This window comes from Telmatherina bonti, assembly GCF_933228915.1.
Source record: "Telmatherina bonti genome assembly, chromosome: 18".
Lineage (NCBI taxonomy): Eukaryota > Metazoa > Chordata > Actinopteri > Atheriniformes > Telmatherinidae > Telmatherina > Telmatherina bonti.
In genome coordinates, this window is record NC_136616.1 from 22,270,380 (window position 1) to 22,289,735 (window position 19,356).

The 19,356-nt window shown below is 37.4% G+C and overlaps 1 protein-coding gene across 6 annotated transcripts; it reads right to left on the reverse strand.

Moving 5' to 3' along the window:
• Positions 1-1,800: 1,800 nt before the first annotated feature.
• Positions 1,801-15,312, reverse strand: elavl2 (ELAV like neuron-specific RNA binding protein 2; the record flags this gene model as incomplete). Of its 6 annotated transcripts, none has more annotated exons than XM_079258075.1 (7): positions 1,801-2,131; positions 3,353-3,391; positions 3,971-4,196; positions 5,927-6,080; positions 9,206-9,309; positions 13,684-13,927; positions 15,226-15,312. In XM_079258075.1, the coding sequence occupies 7 exons, from the start codon at positions 15,295-15,297 to the stop codon at positions 1,801-1,803; spliced, it is 1,170 nt and encodes a 389-aa protein (XP_079114201.1). The 6 variants fall into 6 exon arrangements, with proteins under 6 accessions (XP_079114201.1, XP_079114198.1, XP_079114197.1 ...); XM_079258072.1 differs by having other exon boundaries at positions 1,801-2,128; positions 13,684-13,924; positions 15,226-15,297; XM_079258071.1 differs by having other exon boundaries at positions 13,684-13,924; positions 15,226-15,297.
• Positions 15,313-19,356: the final 4,044 nt, after the last annotated feature.

Below are 19,356 nucleotides of genomic sequence, written 5' to 3' on the forward strand. Positions count from 1 at the left end.
ATTTTTGACAAACTTTAGCAACCAATTTTTGTTATCTTTAATGCAACTGCTTCACTGTCCTTCCCCAAAGAGAATAAAGCAATATACACCTTTTTACGATTTTAAAGACAGGTTATATGCATTACGGATATATATGAATATGAAAAAAAAAAAAAAAAAAAAAAAAAAGAAATTTGTTCAAAACTGTGGTTTATATCCATTCTTTACCACATAAATATATATCTATAATGTTTATATATAAAAACCAAACCAAAGAAAAAAAGTCTATAGATTAATACTTTTTTTTTTTAAACGAAGCAAGACTATCTACAGACCAAACAACCAACAAATTTGATGCACTGTAATGCGAGTCCATTGGACAACAACTCAAGTATTTCAACTGAAGATAAATTAAAAGGCAAGAATCAAAAAAGAAAATCTTACATAGTCCAAGAAACAAAAAAAAAAAAAAAAAAAAAGGAAAAAAAAAAAAGAAAATCACACTTTCTAATGAAGTCCAAACTAGAACCAAAAAAAGTCTGCCAAATACTCAACGTAAAAAAGGACTTATTTACACAGCTCAAAGCTCAGGAGTCATCCAATCCTTCAGACCTTTTTTATTTTAAATGCGGCTGCCTTCATCAGCTCGTCTTCAATCTTTCGTAGCAAGTACGTAAAAACTCCCTATGGTTGATGTTAAGACAAAAATCAGTCTAATGATATATTGTAGGTACACCACAAAACACCATGAGTTCCATCTGAAAGTAATTTTAGAGGAAGAACTGATTTTTAATCCCCCCTTCCCACCCCCCAGGTTACCTTTTAAGATCTTATTGTAATTTTGCATGCACAGTTTGCAAATCAACCTTTTTATTTTTGTCCGTTTCCAAATCTAAATCGGAAAGCAAGTTGCTAGTCGACCAGGCGACCAGGATGACTGAGGACCCACAGATTTACAAATGAAACCAGCGTTCCCACTGATTCTATAATCTAAAGATAATACAAAGATCTCAAAAGGTATCTTTTACATCATAAATCTCTCCAGAAATGTCAACCACTGCAAACTTTCTTGTAAAGTTCAAAAGCTCACAAGGTGTCATATGAAGATATTTCTCAAAGTATCCAAGTCAAAATATTTTGTTCCAGGTCCAGTAAAAAGTTTCTCCAAATTTTTCTTTTTATAAAAATAGATGCTTTTTAAACCCACATCAAAGAGGTTCTTAGCTCTTTGGCAAGGTACTGCTTAAAGAATTTTTTTTGTCTTTTTAGCCATTAAGTTTACAATAAGCAACATTATGCAGCCAACCAATAACCAACTCATATTACAATAAACTGGCAAATAAAACTGAAGCAAAACACAGCTCAAAAGAAGTACTTGCTAATCACTCAAGGCATAACGCACCTATGGCAAATCAAGACACGTATACAAAGAAAAAAATAAATAAAAATCACCTCACATAACCGTACAAGACTTACTGCTTCAAAGCAATGTGCAACAAAATGACAAAACCTGTAGTAATGTTTTAGGTGATCCGTCTGAAAAGACAGCAAGAGATTCAACATCACAGGTGTTTAAACCTGCTGATTTTTTTTAAAAACTTTTTTTGTTTAAGTTATACTGAGAAGGTTCAAAGCGTAGCAATGGGGGAAAAAAAACAGAACAAAAAAAAAAAAGAAAAAAAAAGAAAGAAAAACAGATCACATTGTTGGACGCTAAATATCGGTTACAAAGCTGATTTTACTAATGTAGAAAGTTACGGTCAATACGCTTCCATTTTCTCATTTCCTGGTGAGTTTTCTAAGAAACAATCTCAGTAGGTTTTAGGCTTTGTGTGTTTTGTTAGTTTTGAATGATACTTGCAGAACTCTGTCCCCGAGGCGGTATCCATTCAGGCTGGCAATCGCCACAGCTGCCTCATCATAATTAGTCATGGTGACAAAACCAAATCCTTTGCACTTGTTTGTGTTGAAGTCGCGAATAACCTTGACATTTGTGACGGCTCCAAATGGCCCAAACATCTGCCAAAGGATGCTTTCATCTGCATCTGGAGCCAGGTTGTAGACAAAGATACACCAGCCAGTGCCTGCGTGCCCCGGGATGTTGATGCCAGCCAAACTGGTCACCCCGTCAATGGCCATGGGAGAGAACCTGCTGCAATACACAAAAAGGAACATGGATCACGGCAAAAACCAAAATGAGCAGAAACAGGCCCTTAACAAGATGAGATCGAGCCAACGGGCTTAATAAAACCTGACAAGTCTACAGGGATCAGCCCTTATCCTTGAATCATCCTGAGCTAGCAGCTACTGTGCTGGCATCACTGCAGGAACTGCATCATAAACCATGAATCGACTAAAACAAGCCTTAAAAGAGAAATCAAAAACTGATTGTAAGAAACAAAAGCAAACAAAAGCGGCTTCACCCCATAAGAAGCTGCTTTGCTTTTGAGCTTACATATCTAAAAACCAGAAGAACAAATTCATTTTCTCCTACTAAAACTCAAGAAAAGGGGTAATAAATATCATCTTTGTGTTAGTTTGGACCAATATCAGAATAAGTAGTAAAAGCTGGCAAGTGTGGTTTTGAGGTTTAAAGAAACAAAATTCAGAGCACTTGGAAAGCCTATGAATTATTGCAGCTGGTGTCACATCCGATTAGCTGCTCCAGTTGGCCTCTCAGGGAACATCTACTATGACAGGTGTGCTCCAGCATTAAGGACATAGAGACATTTGGCAACAATGACATCCCACCATTGAGCAAGGCAAGACAGAAACCAGTCTGATGTTGCTGGTGAGCTGGACTTTAAACTTGAAGACAACACTCAACTTAAAACTGGTTCCCTGGCAAATCCTGAAAGATGTCTGATGCAACCACATATAATACAGGACAGAGCTGTCCATAATAGATGAAGGTAAGAAAAATGGGACTGAAAATACAGGGGTGCAACTTTGTGCAATAGCAAGTAATATAGTAAAATCCTGTCCTTTGTTGTGTAGACGATGCTTTCATCTCTGTAGTTTGAATCCCAATGCTGCTGACTGTGTCACTGCTATGCATGTTTTAGTTAGGATGAGTTAAATGTAGCATGTAAAGATCCACTTGTCCATTCAGAGTACGGTGGGGAGAAATGAAACAGACTGTACCTTTATAAAGGGATGGTGTGCTCCTACCTGTGCACATGTTCCAGTTATTGATTTAAAGTGCATGCACAGAAAAGTATTTTCATTTGATCAGGAATCTCTGAGTCAGTACATTATAAAACGTTAACTACCTACGCAACAAGGAGCACAACAATCTCATCAAGCTGGTGCATGAAATTCCCTCAGGATCAATTAAAGCAGATTATGAAATTTAATAGGAGAATCTATTTACCTTTTGACTCCATACGCCATGTTGAGCAGATTGTCCAACCTTTAAGAAAAAAAAAACCAATATATGTTGGTATATTTTTCTGTTTAGAAGGCTGAATCATTTCAGCAGGATGACAGATGTTAGTTGTGATACCAGGATTAAAGTCACTTCCACTCATGAATCCTAAAACTGTCTTTCATTAACCTGCTGGCTCAGCTTGCTTTCCAACCTACACACTGAAATCCACAGGCAACCATGTTCAAGCTGTAAATCTACTTCATGCTATGAATAGCAGACATTCTAATTTTACAATCTGACCTTTTTATTTTTGCAACCCAGTAATCAGACAGTGAAAAGCACATATGGATTAGTCGGAATATCTCAGTGTATTACTCCTTATTTTCACTTTTGTTAATCTATTAGGACAGGAGCAACACAGCAAAGAATGTGAATATAAGGATGAATTATTCTGCCCTCAGTATTGATGAGCTCCAACAGAATATTTTCACTGTACTGCTGAGAGACTATTTAAATGCTAATTCATAAAGCCTCTGAGGGTAAACAGAATCAACTTCACTGGCAGTATTAAACTTTGCCGGGCTCTCATCACATTTTTCCTTCTTGCTGCGCCCCTTTTACCTGAAGCGTTGTGCCTGCTGTGCGAGGGGTCCTGGGTACCTTCGATTGGGAGACTGATACAGCTGGGACAGCAGCGCCTGGCTGGTCTTCTGGCTCGGGTTGTTCGCAAACTTGACTGTAATGGGTTCAGTGGCACCAGGTGGCTTCTGACAGTTAAGGCCCTTGATGGCCTCCTCAGCTTCAACTCGCCGGTCAAAACGAATGAAGCCGACCCCCCTGGAAACACCTGTAGAGAAGATGTTAGTATTTATTTGATGCGTTTTTTACAGCCAACAGGTAAAATGACTTAAAAATAAAAACCTTTAGATTAATAGATCATATGCATGCGGCACGCTTTTATTGTAAGAGTATATAAACAGATAAACAGGTGCAATTTATCACTGCTCTGAAGTACCGTAACTGTGCAAAACCTTTTATACCAAATGTACATCTATATAAAAATACTTTATGCAACTGTTCAGGGGTTTCCAAAGTCAAAGGCATCTGTGCTGCAGATTTTCAACATTTCCTGCAGGATCAGATTATAGGATAAAATGCTTGTGCAGAACTAAAGTTGTTAAGAACAGCCACCTTTTTTGAATAAAGTGTGCTGCAGCAGGAACACATGAATACCTGCAGGACTGCAGCTGTCGACGAATAGAGTTGGACCTCCCTGCAACAGAATGTCTAATTTAAATGATTCATGATTCTAGTCAAACGTTTGACATTTCTTCCATCCACCAAACACGACCAAAGTGTAATCCACTTCCAGGAATAAACGAGATATTAAAACACAAAAGACCTATTTCAAAAAGAATTAAAAAAATAATTGTGCAGCAGGGAAGAGAAAACAGCAGGTGAGAAAGTTCAGCTAACAGACAAAGGAACCCAAAACAGCAGCAAGTGAACAAAACTCATCTAATTACTGTAAATCTGAACTTACATTGAGCTGCTGTGTTGTAGCAGTAACTAATGGCCAATTGCAATATTCATCTGTAGTTTACAAGCTAAACAACGAAGCATCGCTTTTGAGAAATACTGTTCATTTAAAACCAGTTTGTACGTCACATGATGTATAAAAATGATCAAATAAAATATTTAATTGTCCTTTTGGGGATCCAAACATGTCATTTCACTAGGTTCTTTGTAAAAATGTCACAGTAGTCCATTACTTCTGCCTCCTGTGTTACCTTTGATTAACACTTGTCTGCATGTCAGTAAGTCCATTTCTCTCACCGAATGTGCTTTGTCACATGTATGCGTTCAAATATGTCCTGTAAATGTGCAGGCTTTCAATGATCCGGCTCCTAGTGTTAGTCTGTTAGTCTGAGCAATAGCAGGTTGTAACCCTACTTTGGCTTTTGGTGACTGATGAATTGCTGGTTGTTGCATTAACATTGATGTAGATGTGTGAGTGATTTCTCCAGGAACATGTGATTTGTATGTTTGGGAAAAAAAAAAATAAAAAAAACATTTCCACAATGCAGGCCAGAAAAATGATTATACACCTTGACAGCACGTACCCACTGGGAAATGTCTCGGGTTAGGGTTTCTGTTTAGTGTTTCACAGGAGTTCTGCTTCACTAGACAGCTGAGAAATAGAAACTAACTGCTCTAAATGCATTTCATTTCATACCATAAAACAGGCATCACATGTACACCTTGGGGATGAAAAGAGAAAAAGGTTGGGGGGGGCAAGAGGTGGTAAGTGCCGGCAGAGAAGAGATTGAAAGGAAAAGAAATTATGAAGCACTGAGTCCTGTTACTTTACACACATTTTCATATTCTATTGATGCATGTTTATGAATACCTCTAGTGGAAAATTACATTTTTGGGAGCCTCACACCACCACCTCAGATACATTTCTCAGTCGTGGCCATGTCATTTTGTCCTGCAGTCTCCAGTGAAAAGGGGGAGGAAAGGCATCAAAGTAAAAAAAAGAACAAAAAGGTGGAAAAGCTGTCATGTTCCACTCACCAGTCACCTGGTCCACCAGAATGCGTGAGGTAATGATGCGGCCATACTGAGAGAAGAGCTGCTCCAGTTCCTTCTGTGTCATAGTTTTTGGCAAGCCGCTGACGTACAAATTTGCATCTCTGATGGAGGCGGAGCTTGGACGCGCATAGGAAACCTGAAAATGCAAAGTTCACTTCAGTGCATGAAAGTAAAAGTGTGTTCCTGTACATGCAGTACGGCACTCATTACAGACTGAAGTCGGGGTAGGCCATTCATCACCTTTGATGTTACATTTGTTTAAAAACAGGAGCAGAGGCTGACCCAATTCCAGACGAGAGGATGCAAATACCAGCTCGTACGTTACTGAATACACTGTCAGTATAGACCCAACACAAACCAAACAAACATCTTGTGGTTACCAACGCAGCCTTTTGCAAAGAGGAAGCCCAATTTCCACTCTGCCGTGTGAAAATATTTCAGGCTTAAAAACATTGATGCCATCTCTGTGTGTTGCTAAAAGTCTGTTCAGATGGAATAATTACCTCTTAGTTCTACAATTTCACCACTTCGGAAGAGTTTTCTATTTTAAAAAGAAAAACATTGATTAAAAATGAGTCCTTTAAGCACACTGGCTTTACAAATTTTACATGCTGTTTTACAAGCACAACAAGGAAGACTTAAGTTTTGAAACAACAATTTGTTTAACCCATTGATGCAAGATGATGGTAAAGTCAACTAGTAGGCTGAATTAGGAGAAAGTATTCAGAAATATGATATTTAGCAGATACAGGACCTCCACACAATCTCCAAAAACGGTCTATGCTTTGCCAAACACCAACTACAAAATGATTACATCCGTTACATTTTCTAAAATAAAGCAACTAAAAAAAACTTAAGACTGGCATAAATTCTTCCTAAAAGCGCAAAGGCAGATTTTTTTGAGGGGGATTTTTGTTGCACATGGTTTCAAAAGGAGAATTTTCTGTTAAAATCAAAGCCACAATAAAATGTTCAAATACCTTTAGCTTTCATTGCTGTAGCATCATTTCAATAAGTGTATGCTACACGTTTCCATTATAAAAATACATCTTATTTTCAACATGTCAGAGTTTGTCCTCTGTGTAAAGTCTTTTCTAGCACATCCTAAAGCTTTGCAACACTTTCAGGTTTGGATTTCCAGGTAGCTTATTATCTATTTGAGAAGATGTCACGTATGATTTCAACCAAATGAACTCTGTCATTGTAATACTGGAAAATAATTCATAAAAATAGTCATTTGACATTTTTGGAAGACAAGGTCACTCAACATAAACCCAAACGGCTAATTGATAAAACCTGACACTGTACAATAGCAATTCAACAAAATAAATGAGCAAACCTGACACTGTGGGGTCTTGAAAATCTTTCATTTGAATTGTTTAATTGTAACGCACCACTCAAAAGACCAATCAGCCGTCTACATCCAAGGCAGCATTTATCATAATATTTAACTTGAAGATGTCCTCCAATGTTTAATTTATGAAAGTAGCTTTTAAATAACTGATTTGCAACAATAAAAACTGGATTATGTCGATTTAGCAGCTGCTGTGTACCACAGAAAGACTGTTGTGTGTGTGTGTGTGTGTGTGAGTGAATCAAGATTCATCCAACATTTGCAGCACATCAACAGTTTGATAATGTATATTAAACAGGTAAGCAGGTGCAGTCAGCTGGGGAGTGGAAGACAAAGGAAATGCAGTTAATTTTATGCAATTAGAAGAGAAAGTCAAATGTGTCATTTTCTCTTAAAAGAGACAACCTTTCAGAGGTTTAAGGTTCAGCGGGGCATTCAACTATCCCATCAGAAGGATTTGCCAGTTTACTTCATCCTGACAGTAGCTGCTGCATCAGGTTTCTCATGACCAGGGGTGTCCTGCTCCTGGTCATCGACAGCCACAATCCTGCAGGGTTTTTATGCACCCCTGTTCCAACACACCTGACTCAATCTGGTCACTCATTGTGAGGAATTTCATTGGTTGCTGGATGCATTTAATGGAAGCCAGGTGTGTTGGAACAGGGACACATGGAAAACCTGCAGGACAGCGTCCCTCGAGGACAGACAATGGGCAACCCTGTTAGACTGCTCTTAAAACTAATCATCACTTTCATTTTCCAAAGGCGACTTTGACAAACATTCCCAGTGTCTGGCTAGATAAATGGGCAGCATAAATGCACATGTATAAAACATGGAAGGTTAAAAGAAAACCGAAAGGGAACAAAAAAACTCCTAACAGCACACACGCAAACTGTGGATCAATACATTACACCCCTGAGTAGGCAAATGCGTTTTTCCTGAGTGTGCCAACTCATTTTTATTCATGCAGACATTTTTAGATGCAGTGCAGGAAACCAACCTAAATTTTTGAGGTTATGCGAACAGAATTGTTTAAGGACAATTTTGTGGCTGAGAGAGCCAGAATTGAAAAGCTTAAAAAACTAAACAAAATCAAAAGCGTTTGACAAAGCGGCATCGTTTCCCATTTGATGGTTGCTGGTTCTTCTGACATTTCAATTTCACCTCAGCAATATTGGTCTTAGACTTATAAAATCAATCCTTTCTGTAGTTATTTGCAACAAAAAATAAACAAATATGCCACAAAAAAAAAACAAAAAAAACACCACATGAACTCTACACTGAGCACATCTGGAAACATGCCTTGAACTAAAGTTATTATGAAAGCAAACAACTTCTGCATTCAGGAGTATAACTGGGCGTATAAAAGGAGGCAGAGATGAGTGAAGCATGTGACTTGCTTGATTCCGGGGAATTACATTAGTACATTTCAATAAAGGCATAAATCAACAATAAAAAAAACAAATTTAGCTCCATTCAAAAATTATCCATTAGTCTTTTCAAATAATGAGTTTACATCTTGTAAAGCCACACTGGAGGAAGAGAAAAAAAAAAGTCCACCTATCCTCAGATCCAGCTCCACCATCCACAAATCCTGCAGCACTATATGAAGCAAATGAGTTTTTCCTACCAGCACACCAAGTGCTACATTGCCTGATGAATGCTAATGGCAGCCACTTGCCTGTAAAGGCATACAGCAGGGCTACAGCAAATGCAACCATAGAAACAGTTCTGCTCTACTTGAGGCTCAGGCAAAGCTGTCTGTGCCCAGATTAACAATAGGCTCCCTTTCCACCCCACATTGCTCCAGCCTCATTATGCGCCGACTCCAGCTTAGAGATCGAGACATGAACAAAATGTTGAGACTTTTGCAACCTGTTATGAATGGTAACATGAGGATTTCTTACCTTGATGGTTTTGGTCTGAAGTCTCAAGCCATTTAAGGTATTGATGGCCTTTTCTGCATCTTTCGGGTCCACATAATTCACAAATCCATAGCCTAGACTCTGCCCTGCAATCACAAGACCAAAGTTATGTTCACACTAGAAAAGTAGAAACTGCGAAGTAAAATAAAACTACTATTTCAACTAAATATTGATTTAAATTGTTTAAACCCACAATTTTATTCCTACAAATGAATCAGAAGTATTAAAGTAACAGATCATTAGTCTACTAATATGAATAAACAGGAGGACATGGGTCTTTTGGTTTACATCCTGCAGTAACTTAAAAAAAAAAAAAAAAGTTTGAGAGCTCGATGTTTGAAAATAAAATGACAATTATTCTGCTGTGACTCCAACTCAATGACAATACTGATGTAGCTGGGACTTGATGCCTTCCCCTCCCTCTGCAGTTCACCTTTAAAATGCACAGATTGACATCGTAGGTACACCAAGACTATTTGATTTCCTCGATCCACAGTGCTGATTTTTCCCACAATTCCACAGCCAATCACATTCAACAGCTTGAGCAACTGCAGCATCTCAACATTATCCACAAGTGAGGAGATTTTACTTCAAGAGTTTAGGATTAAGTTTATTTAGATCCCTAATCTGCAGCATAATTCTGTTTTATGTTCTAGTTGCAGGACCTTTCCATTTAAAGTATTGCCATTAGTCTACATCTGTAGTTTAATTTCCCTTAGTCAACACTTCACTTGTACTCCATCTACCGTTTTCACCCCAGAGGCAGAAAGGGGGCACGGCAATATTTTCAACTATGCATTTCAAATTAACTTAATCAAGATTAAATAGACAATCCAAACGTGCATTTAAAAAAACTCATCCTCCTGAATGAAAGCCTATTAGGTGTAACATGGTTTATTTGACGTGACAAAGTGCAAAGAGGAAAACTCGTTCATCTATTTGTTAATGTAGGACAAATTCCCTTCCTCTCACACGAGAGCAAAACAGAGCTGCATCAGATCCTACCCGCCTTGAGTTCAGCATTTCTATCAGAAATCTAACCACATTTTTCCATTTCTGGCCAAGAGACAATTAAACCCACAATGACCTTTGTGTTTCAGTACACTTCCCATTTTTGGTTCCCTTGGAGAGCTACGTTAAAAGGCAGACCAAAGTTAGCTTCTTTTGTTCATGCAGAGGGCACGGGTTGGATTTCATGCTCAATCATGTCTGCTTTGTGCACTCTACAAAGTGTCCAAATCTGCACTTCAATGATTTCAAGTTGCACTTTGACTTCCTTTAAATTGTCTCAACAGTTTTAAACACATTTTCTTTTTTTTTTTTTTTTCCTTTTTATACATATGTGCATCAATTCAGAATTGCCCACATCATAATGCTTAGAAAAAGAAAAAATGTCACTTTCTTTGATGATTGAGAGTTTTGAGCATTGTTAATATAATTAACAGTTAAAAGGATGGCTTTTGATATCTTAAATCAACAAGAGGGGCGATATTTTGCATTTGAGAAGTTCCAACTAGTCTTTACACCAAAAATTGCGATTTGAATTAGAATGAAAAGGAAAATAGAGGAAAGTTGTATTATCATATATTGTAATATTTGTTTCTATTGTGCTGCTATGCTTAAAATTCTTAAGGCAGGTTTATATGAACCAAATATGAACTATTTTACTGAATTATGTATATTAGCCAATTTAAAGTGAGTTGCTGTCTTTGTGGCCTTTTAAAGATTTTATTTGAAGTTACTTGTTGCCTCTATTCCACCAAAAAAAACGGATTCCATAACAAAGTCACTCATATAAAAAACAACAAAAAACCAGAGTCAAGTCTAATACTGCTTAAAGCATCACTTTTAAGCTTGACATAAAAGCCAACTTAACACCCTATATGCATCCTTCCCAGCTTTCTGTCTTACCAACATGAGTCACTGCTCTCATGGGTGCTCTTGTGATCAAGTAAAGTTCATGAACTTAATTTCACCTTGCTCGGCAGGAACCAATATAGCCACAAGAAATCTGCCAAGCCTTTGAAATAAGCTGGTGATGTGACACTTACATTTAAGCCTGGAGGCCAAAAGCACCAACTATAGCACCCATGTACATGAGAATACTAAGCCTTTACTATAATTATGTGTTCCTATGGAACGAAACATCTGCCACATCGCTTATAACCAAGAAGCCTTATAACAAAACTAACTCACTTTCAGCTGCCATTAAAAGAATAGAGGAATTGTGTTGAGATACACTTTCAAAAGAGCAGCACCCAGCTTTCAGTGAAACGTTACTGCTGCCCATAGTGGGAGGAAAACGACAAAGACTAAGCTGCTTCTGCAGTAGCAGCCAAATTGTCAACATTTAGAGCAAGAGGAAGCACACTTCTCTCTGGTGAGGACTTTACATCTGATGTAGCACCAGTACACAGATGTAGGCTGGCTTAAATCCATTGCCACGGGGCCGAGCGAGAGACAAAAAGCATCGTAGTCTGAAGGGAATAGTTTTATGTAGATCTGATATCTGAGCAATATTCTTGAGAAATTACTTGGAGGCTTTGAATATTAATTCAGTTTTCCTTTCAACAATTTAAACTTAAGTTTGGAATTAATGTTCATTTTTCTATATATGACATATACACGTACAGACATATCCATACATACAGTGTGTGTGTGTGTGTGTGTGTGTGTGTGTGTGTGTGTGTGTGTGTGTGTGTGTGTGTGTGTGTGTGTATATATTTTAGACACACAACCCTATCTGCTGAAGAAAGTAGATAAAACTCACTTGGAGCCCTTAGATGGGCAAAGGCAAGCATGAAGCTATGATCTATGTCCATTGGTATAGATCAATAACCTTTCTGATAATACATTTATTCAAGCCAAGGCTGATTTTACAAATAAAAGCAAAGTTAAGCAAACTTAATTCAGACACTTTCCATCAGTGAAGATGTTTGTGCAACTGTCATCCCCGATCAAATCAAACAAGAACTTGCAAAGACAACATTTGCATTTTTCCTTTTTGTTTCGTTCTGTCCACTACGAACAGGCACTAATGATAAGGGTTTTCCAATAGGTCCTGCAGTTCTTTTTACAAAACATCTCAAAAGTTGCATACATCTAATATTTAAAACATGTATTTACCAGTTATTAAAGAGCAAGACTGATTTCAAAATGCTTGTCTTAATTATCAGGGTGTACAGCAAATAACTCATTAAACCACAAAACTGCTCTTCTGCATGATTTATACCAATAAGATATTTACAGTTATAATGTCTCTGGTGTTCCTCATTTCAATTTCGTTCAAGGGCAGGCTGATAACTTTAATATTTCCTTTGCTCTTTTGGTTAGTTTAGTTATGAGTTTTAATCTCACTTTCAACTTAATATGTAGCCCATCAGGCACATGGCCAATCAGGATGTGCCCAACACCCATTTCGTGCACAACTAGTCAATTTAGTGAAAACCATTTTACACATTAGCAGAACATATTTTTATCATGCATGGACACACATGGGCACTTTCTTCCATGTGAGACTCCACAATGTTTTTTTGTTTTTTTTGTTTTTTTTAAAATATCAAGCCAGTTTGTCATACACAAAATACCTCAAGCTATCCATTTTTTTCCTAAGTATATAGCATTGACTCAGCTGAAGTGTCAAATACAGCATGAAAAGCTGTTGGCATCCCAGCAAGACTTGTAACAGTCAGCTATACAACAGCATGGTGAAATATTTGATTGTATACAAAAAAAAAAAATTCAAAAAAAAAAAAAGAAAAAGGCCAGATGTGGATGGACATCTTGCATGTTCATTTAATGATGGCAACTGTGCCGAATTCAAAGGATAAAGACAATCTGCAATCAGTGGGTAAGAACCCCCATCCTCCACACTCTTTACAATAAAAAGATGTGCTCACCCAGACTGTTGATGTTTTAGGAATAAATGAGGACAGATGTATTTTTCAGAAGCTTATGTGCTTGACAACTGGACAGATGGAGGAAAGTGAGGCAACCTTGAATAAACCAGCATGCAGCTAGAAAACAGCGGCCTCCACCGTAATCTACCTGCTTGTGTCACATGGCAGGAAGACTGACTGTTTTCTTCAGACAACAAACTGGGCAAGTCATCTCAACTATGATTGTTCCAAGTTCCCACTGAGCCAGTGCTTTGATACAAACACTAGTAAAATCCTGGATATTACAGCAGAAAATAATGCAAGTGTTGCTGCAAGGTAAAGCTATAAAAGTCCTTCCAAGCAGGTATAGCTAGCAGTACTATGGTCTAAATTTCTCATTTGAAAACAAAAAAAACCAAAAACAAGAAATCAAAGTTAAAAACAAGCCATTAAACATAAAACTAAGCCATATGGGCAATGCTTCTTCAGGAGTCCTACTGATAATATAATGCGGTAAACACGTTTTATTTATTTATATTTTTAAATCAGGCCCTAGTCAAACAGCCAAAGACATTTCGTTACCTGTTATTTTGTCTCGTACAAGTTTACAGGATTCAATTTCTCCGATGCTCCCAAACAAACTCTTCAGCTCTTCCTGGGTCATGTTCTGAGGCAGATAGTTGACTATCAAGTTAGTTTTACTGTCCTCTATGCTCCCTGACTCTACAGGTGAGGAGCAGTTGTTTGAGATTGTTGCAGGACCGTTGCTTGTGTTGTTGCAAGTTGGCCCGTTGGACATCTGCGTTTCCATGGCAGCAATTACTTGCTGAAGAGACAGAAAAAAAAAAAAAAAGAAAAAAAAAAAGACAGGTCAACACCACATGCAAAACAACATAAAGTACCAACCAATTGAGGGGGGGAGACAAAAAAACAAAAAAAAGGACGCTCTTCACACACTGAAGGATCATTTTATGATTATTGGATTTGCAAAAATAAAAAACAAAAAATAAATCAATATGGTGACTGACAGATTTTGGCATGTCTAATTTTTTTTAACAGCTCAACAACATCAAGTTTGAAAGTCATAATTAAATGTAAACTTTTTTAATTTTACTTTTTTTTTTATAAATTGGGTTGTGCGACATACTTACGAGTAGTCATTTGTAGAATATGCGAAGATCTGTTATGGTAAAGCCAACAGCTCAGAACTGGGATAATAAACAGGAATGTGCCATAAACTCAAACCTTGAAAATTTCCAAGCTGTTCAACTAAATTTATGATGTTGCTGATGTAGAAATTTGTTTTAAAATCCAGATAACTCTTTTAGAATTCCTCCCTCTCTAAAGTAACAGAGCCAAATACTCAGGTATTTAACATAACCTCACTGCAATACCCTTTTAAAAACAAATACTGTAATGCTGTCAATCTCAATGGAAGGACACTGCCAATCTTCAATGAATTTATGGTTTCTACAAAAGGCCAAAATGTCAATTTTCCAACTAAGAAACAATGTGACTAAATTATTATCCAAGTGATTTAATTGTTGAGTTTGTTATACACATGTATCAATGTAATGGGGTGCCCAAAGTGAAACATTTCATTCAACAAAATAGTGGATATGTCAAGCATGGAACAGCACAAAATCTGCAGCTATCACTGTAATAGGAGACAACAAGACCTCAACCATCAGCTAAGGAAACCACCAGCAGGTCAATGTATGAAGAATCATCCTTCATGAACAGATTCACCATGTGCACAAGGTCAATAAGTGTAACCACACCACTATAGAAGGCTGCCATTTTAAAAGTCGGAGATCTAAATAGATCAAAGACGACAAGGGGAGACATGTTTAGCCCATACCAATTTACTTCGACAAATTCAAAGGTTTTTTTTTTTTTTTTTAGTTTTATATATATATATATATATATATATATATATATATATATATATATATATAAAAACACAGACCCCCAAAGTGCCTTTAACTCCAATTTTTTAAATGTGATAAACGTAAGCTGAACATTAAAATGACAGAGCAAAGGTCATTGGTATGGCCTGTGCACTGTGACAGAAAGCAGGCTTTCTGGCCAATAGATTTCATAAACAAAAGAAGTGCCACAGACCCCAGTCCAAGGCTCAGGCGCCCACGAACCACTTCTAAGCAGAGAAGCCACATCGCACAGTCTGACTGCCATGTTAGTTTGGAGTTGCCGTCTGAAAATGTGGACACAAAAAAGTACTTCATGTTAGATCAACAAGAATAAAAGCAACAGTCAGATATGATCACATGTCATTTTTGGGGGGGGATGGGGAGAGGACTATAGTTTTTCATATCATTTTAAATATATATATGCAGATTGTTGGAAACGTGAGAAAATGAGCAGTGTATCACTTTGCGACAATTCATCTACAATAAGAAACAGAACCAAGAAGTGTCAAGCTCTCAGTCGGATGACAAACCTGTCCGCACAGCAAGGATAAAAAACATGATAGCAGTTAGTAAGGTGGATGGGTGTGCTACACAATGAGGCACATTGGAAAACTGGAAAGCGATCAATTGATCCTGCCGTGATTACACCCAGAAATTGCATAAATTCAGCTGCAATATTTTTGTATTTCTGTGCACACACGCAATGTGGTAAAACTAAGACAACCATCAAGTAAAATCTAAAATTTTATCCCTTTGTCGAAATCCAGATGTAAAAAAAAAAAAAAAAAAAAAGAGCCAAACTTCAGCAGCAAACAGCAAATTCCATCACATCGACATTCAATCCTTTAAATTTCTAAAATATTGTGGAAAACAACCTAATGACAAACCTTATTTTAGATACCAAGCAACAAACAGCAAGGTTATTTTCACTCATCCTAATGATTAAAAAGAAAAACAGCAGCAGGAAAGCTCCTGTTAGCTCAGTTAGCTCTTAGCTACAGGCAGGTCAGAGATAAGTCAGTCATCCACCCCCACACTCTCAGCCCCTTCCTCCAAGCTCTACCTCATTGCCCATTTTATAGTATCTGAGAGCAACTGCATGTGTGACACTGCTAAGATGGTGATGCTGGAACTGCCCAATGAGCTTCTCTTCAGCTTTTCCGACATCTACAAGTGATGTTACAGAGGCTCTGTCCATCTTTTCTACACAGTCTATGAGCAAAACGCACTTAGAGTCTGTTGTGACTTTTCAGTTTTACACGTCCAACTTCCATACAGGCTTAAAAAACAGGATGCAAATCCCAGACTTGGCTTGGCTCAATTGTGTTTGAGTGTTGCAGCTCTAACAGGTAACCTGCCATCTGACATCTTATTAAAAAAAAAAAAAAAAAAAAAAAAAAAGCAAACGCAACAGCTAGGCTAAGCTGTGAAGTCAACTTTAATTGCATTTTCAAACTTCATTGCAGACCAACTTAATGCCCTAGATGACACATTTAAACTTTGTCCTATTATGTCCCATTGAAGATAGTTTTATTCAATTGAGTCACTAAATATTTTTAAAGTTCAGATCTCATTGTGTTGATTTCAAAATTAACAGATACTGGATCCCTTTAATTTTTTGACTGTGCACATTCCCGTTTTTCAGAACACTGGAGCTCTCTCTCTCTCTCTCTCTCTCTCTCTCTCTCTCTCTCTCTCTCTCTCTCTCTCTCTCTCTCTCTCTCTCTCTCTCTCTCTCTCTCTCTCTCTCTCTCTCTCTCTCTCTCTCTCTCTCTCTCTCTCTCTCTCTCTCTCTCTCTCTCTCTCTCTCTCTCTCTCTCTCTCTCTCTCTCTCTCTCTCTCTCTACACATATATTATATATCAGACTATATATGTATATATAGTCTGATTCTCAGCTGATGTATATTCTGATGTGCACACTGTCAATAAGATTATACTGTTTAATCTGAAAAAAAAAAAAAAAATCTGTCAAAACCTGTTCTTTTGGAACAGAAACCTGAAATGACCTGGCACTGTATACAACATCAAAATAAATCCATTTAATGAGCCCTCATTGGGGGCATAGTGCCCTCCCCTCCAAATATGTGTATTTGACACATTAAAATTAAAGTTGTTGGCAATCAACAAACTGCTCAAATAAATTCTTCACCAACCATGTTTTTTTTCCTCCAGTCAGGCCACAGGCTATTGAAAATTGGTAAGAAACAATCCTGCAAACTCTGTACAAGCTGAAATGAATGTCATTTGTGTTTATGCTTATAACCCGATAAAGCTTCATGCAGATGCAGCATCACATTCCATGCAAAGCCAACTAAAACTATGAGGAGGGAGAGATACTTACACTCTACACATCAGTACCACAGTACAGAAAATGAGGTTACACTCTTATTGGTTTCAGTTTAGAAACAATTGGAAATGTCTTGAGCATATGAAGTATAAGGTAGACTAACTGGATGTAGCTGACCAATTTTTAGCCATTTATTATACATGGAAAATTATGAAAGCATACATTAATTAAATCTACTTTTAGTACAATATTTGATGTAAAGTTTGGTTTTGCATTGTTTTGACACTGTTGCCTGCACTGAGCACTGGTAAATTGAATATACAAAATCAAGAGAACCAAGACTTTTCGCTGAAGGCCATCAAAGTTGCTTTAAAAAAGCCCTTCTGTGCTGAGTGCTCCATTTGTCAATTTCTTTCACTTTGCTGGCTGCATCTAATGAAAATATCAACCAGGCATAATTCAAGAACTCATTGATTTTCTCTACTCAAGCGATGAAAACGGCATAGCACTTGTCATACGGACAGCCAAAAACCAATATGACTGATCAATATATGAGTGGAGGGCACCTGAGAAGGGGAGGGGAAGAAGACACACAGTGTGCCATTTTTTAATATTTCAACATACGTCGTTTTAGATGGACTTGTGAAATACAATTATTTTAGGTTCCTGCTGAGTGTTAAAACCTAACCAGATTCACATTTTTCTGACTATAAGACTGGAGCTTTGAGAAATAACCCTTTAAACATTTTATTTAGTTCAAAATCTAGATTTATTTTAACAAAAATGGTTGTGTGGCATTATGAACTTCCATTTTTAGTAGGAAGCCCATTTAGAAAAATGAAATTTTAATATGCACGTCAGTGATATGAATTAATTGAAAAATAATCATGAAAATGTTAAACAGTGTAGAGTTAGTGACTGGAGAAGATTAGACTTATTCAAAGGCTAAATGAAACTGTTAGATTTACAAGCGCACTTGATAAAGCGCTTCTGAAATCAGCTTTTAAGCAAAAACTTTGTAATACAAGTGGACATTACTAGACTATAAACTGTTGTGTTTATCACAGGATTCACACACATGATTAATCTACAAGGGCACCCACATTTTGCTACTATTTTCATGTTTATGTTTGTATGACCACAGTACTTTAATTCACCCCTCCTCCCATATCACAACATTAGCCCCGTCATTTATACTCTGCACACACATCCACACACTTGAGAAACACGCAATAAGAATTTCATTGTCACAAACTATATTTTGGTAGTTTTCTAAGGCTTTTCTTGAAACATTTTTGCTATTTGTCAACCTCTCCCAAACCAATACCCAGGTGGCAATCTGACAGTTCGCAACATATCAATTTTTCCTGGCCTTTTCTTACAGCAAGAACTTGACACAAGCAGGCTACCTTTTGGTGTGTTTTGTCTTGTGTGACTTTGCTTTGTGATTTGCTGTTGGTTAAAAAGGTTGTCAGCTAATGGCTTTACTTTGTATTTTCTAATGATTCTTTTTAATTGGGCTAAATTCATGTCCAACTTGCCACCAACCGTGAGCAGGTAATCCAGTTGAAATGTGAAACAAATACCCACACGAGTATGAATTTTTTCCCTTTTTGTTTTAGGGTTAGCATAAAACTGTTTTATGCTAATCTTCTAGTTTGGCAATAGGAAAAGTTTGATTTTACTTAAACCTTTCCTCTTGCCAAACTATAACCTGCACAAATGTTGATTTTCATTTTTCTCCTTTGGCTCAGACACCTCATAGCACAGTGTGTTCCAAAAGTGGTTACAGGTGTGCTCCACATCCAGTAGCTGCCAAGTAAACTGGTGTCTGGAAAAAGCTAAAGAAATGGGGAGAAAAGAGCAGCAGGACAACTAACGATGGGAAGAATTAGACTACCAGACTCATTTTGGATATAAACAGTGACTGAAAACAAAAGTTGCCGAGTCCAGATGCCAAACAGCCCCCAGGTTCAACTGTTTTTGCCATCACATTGTGTGCACAAATCACATTACCGTTGGAGTTTCAGGCATTT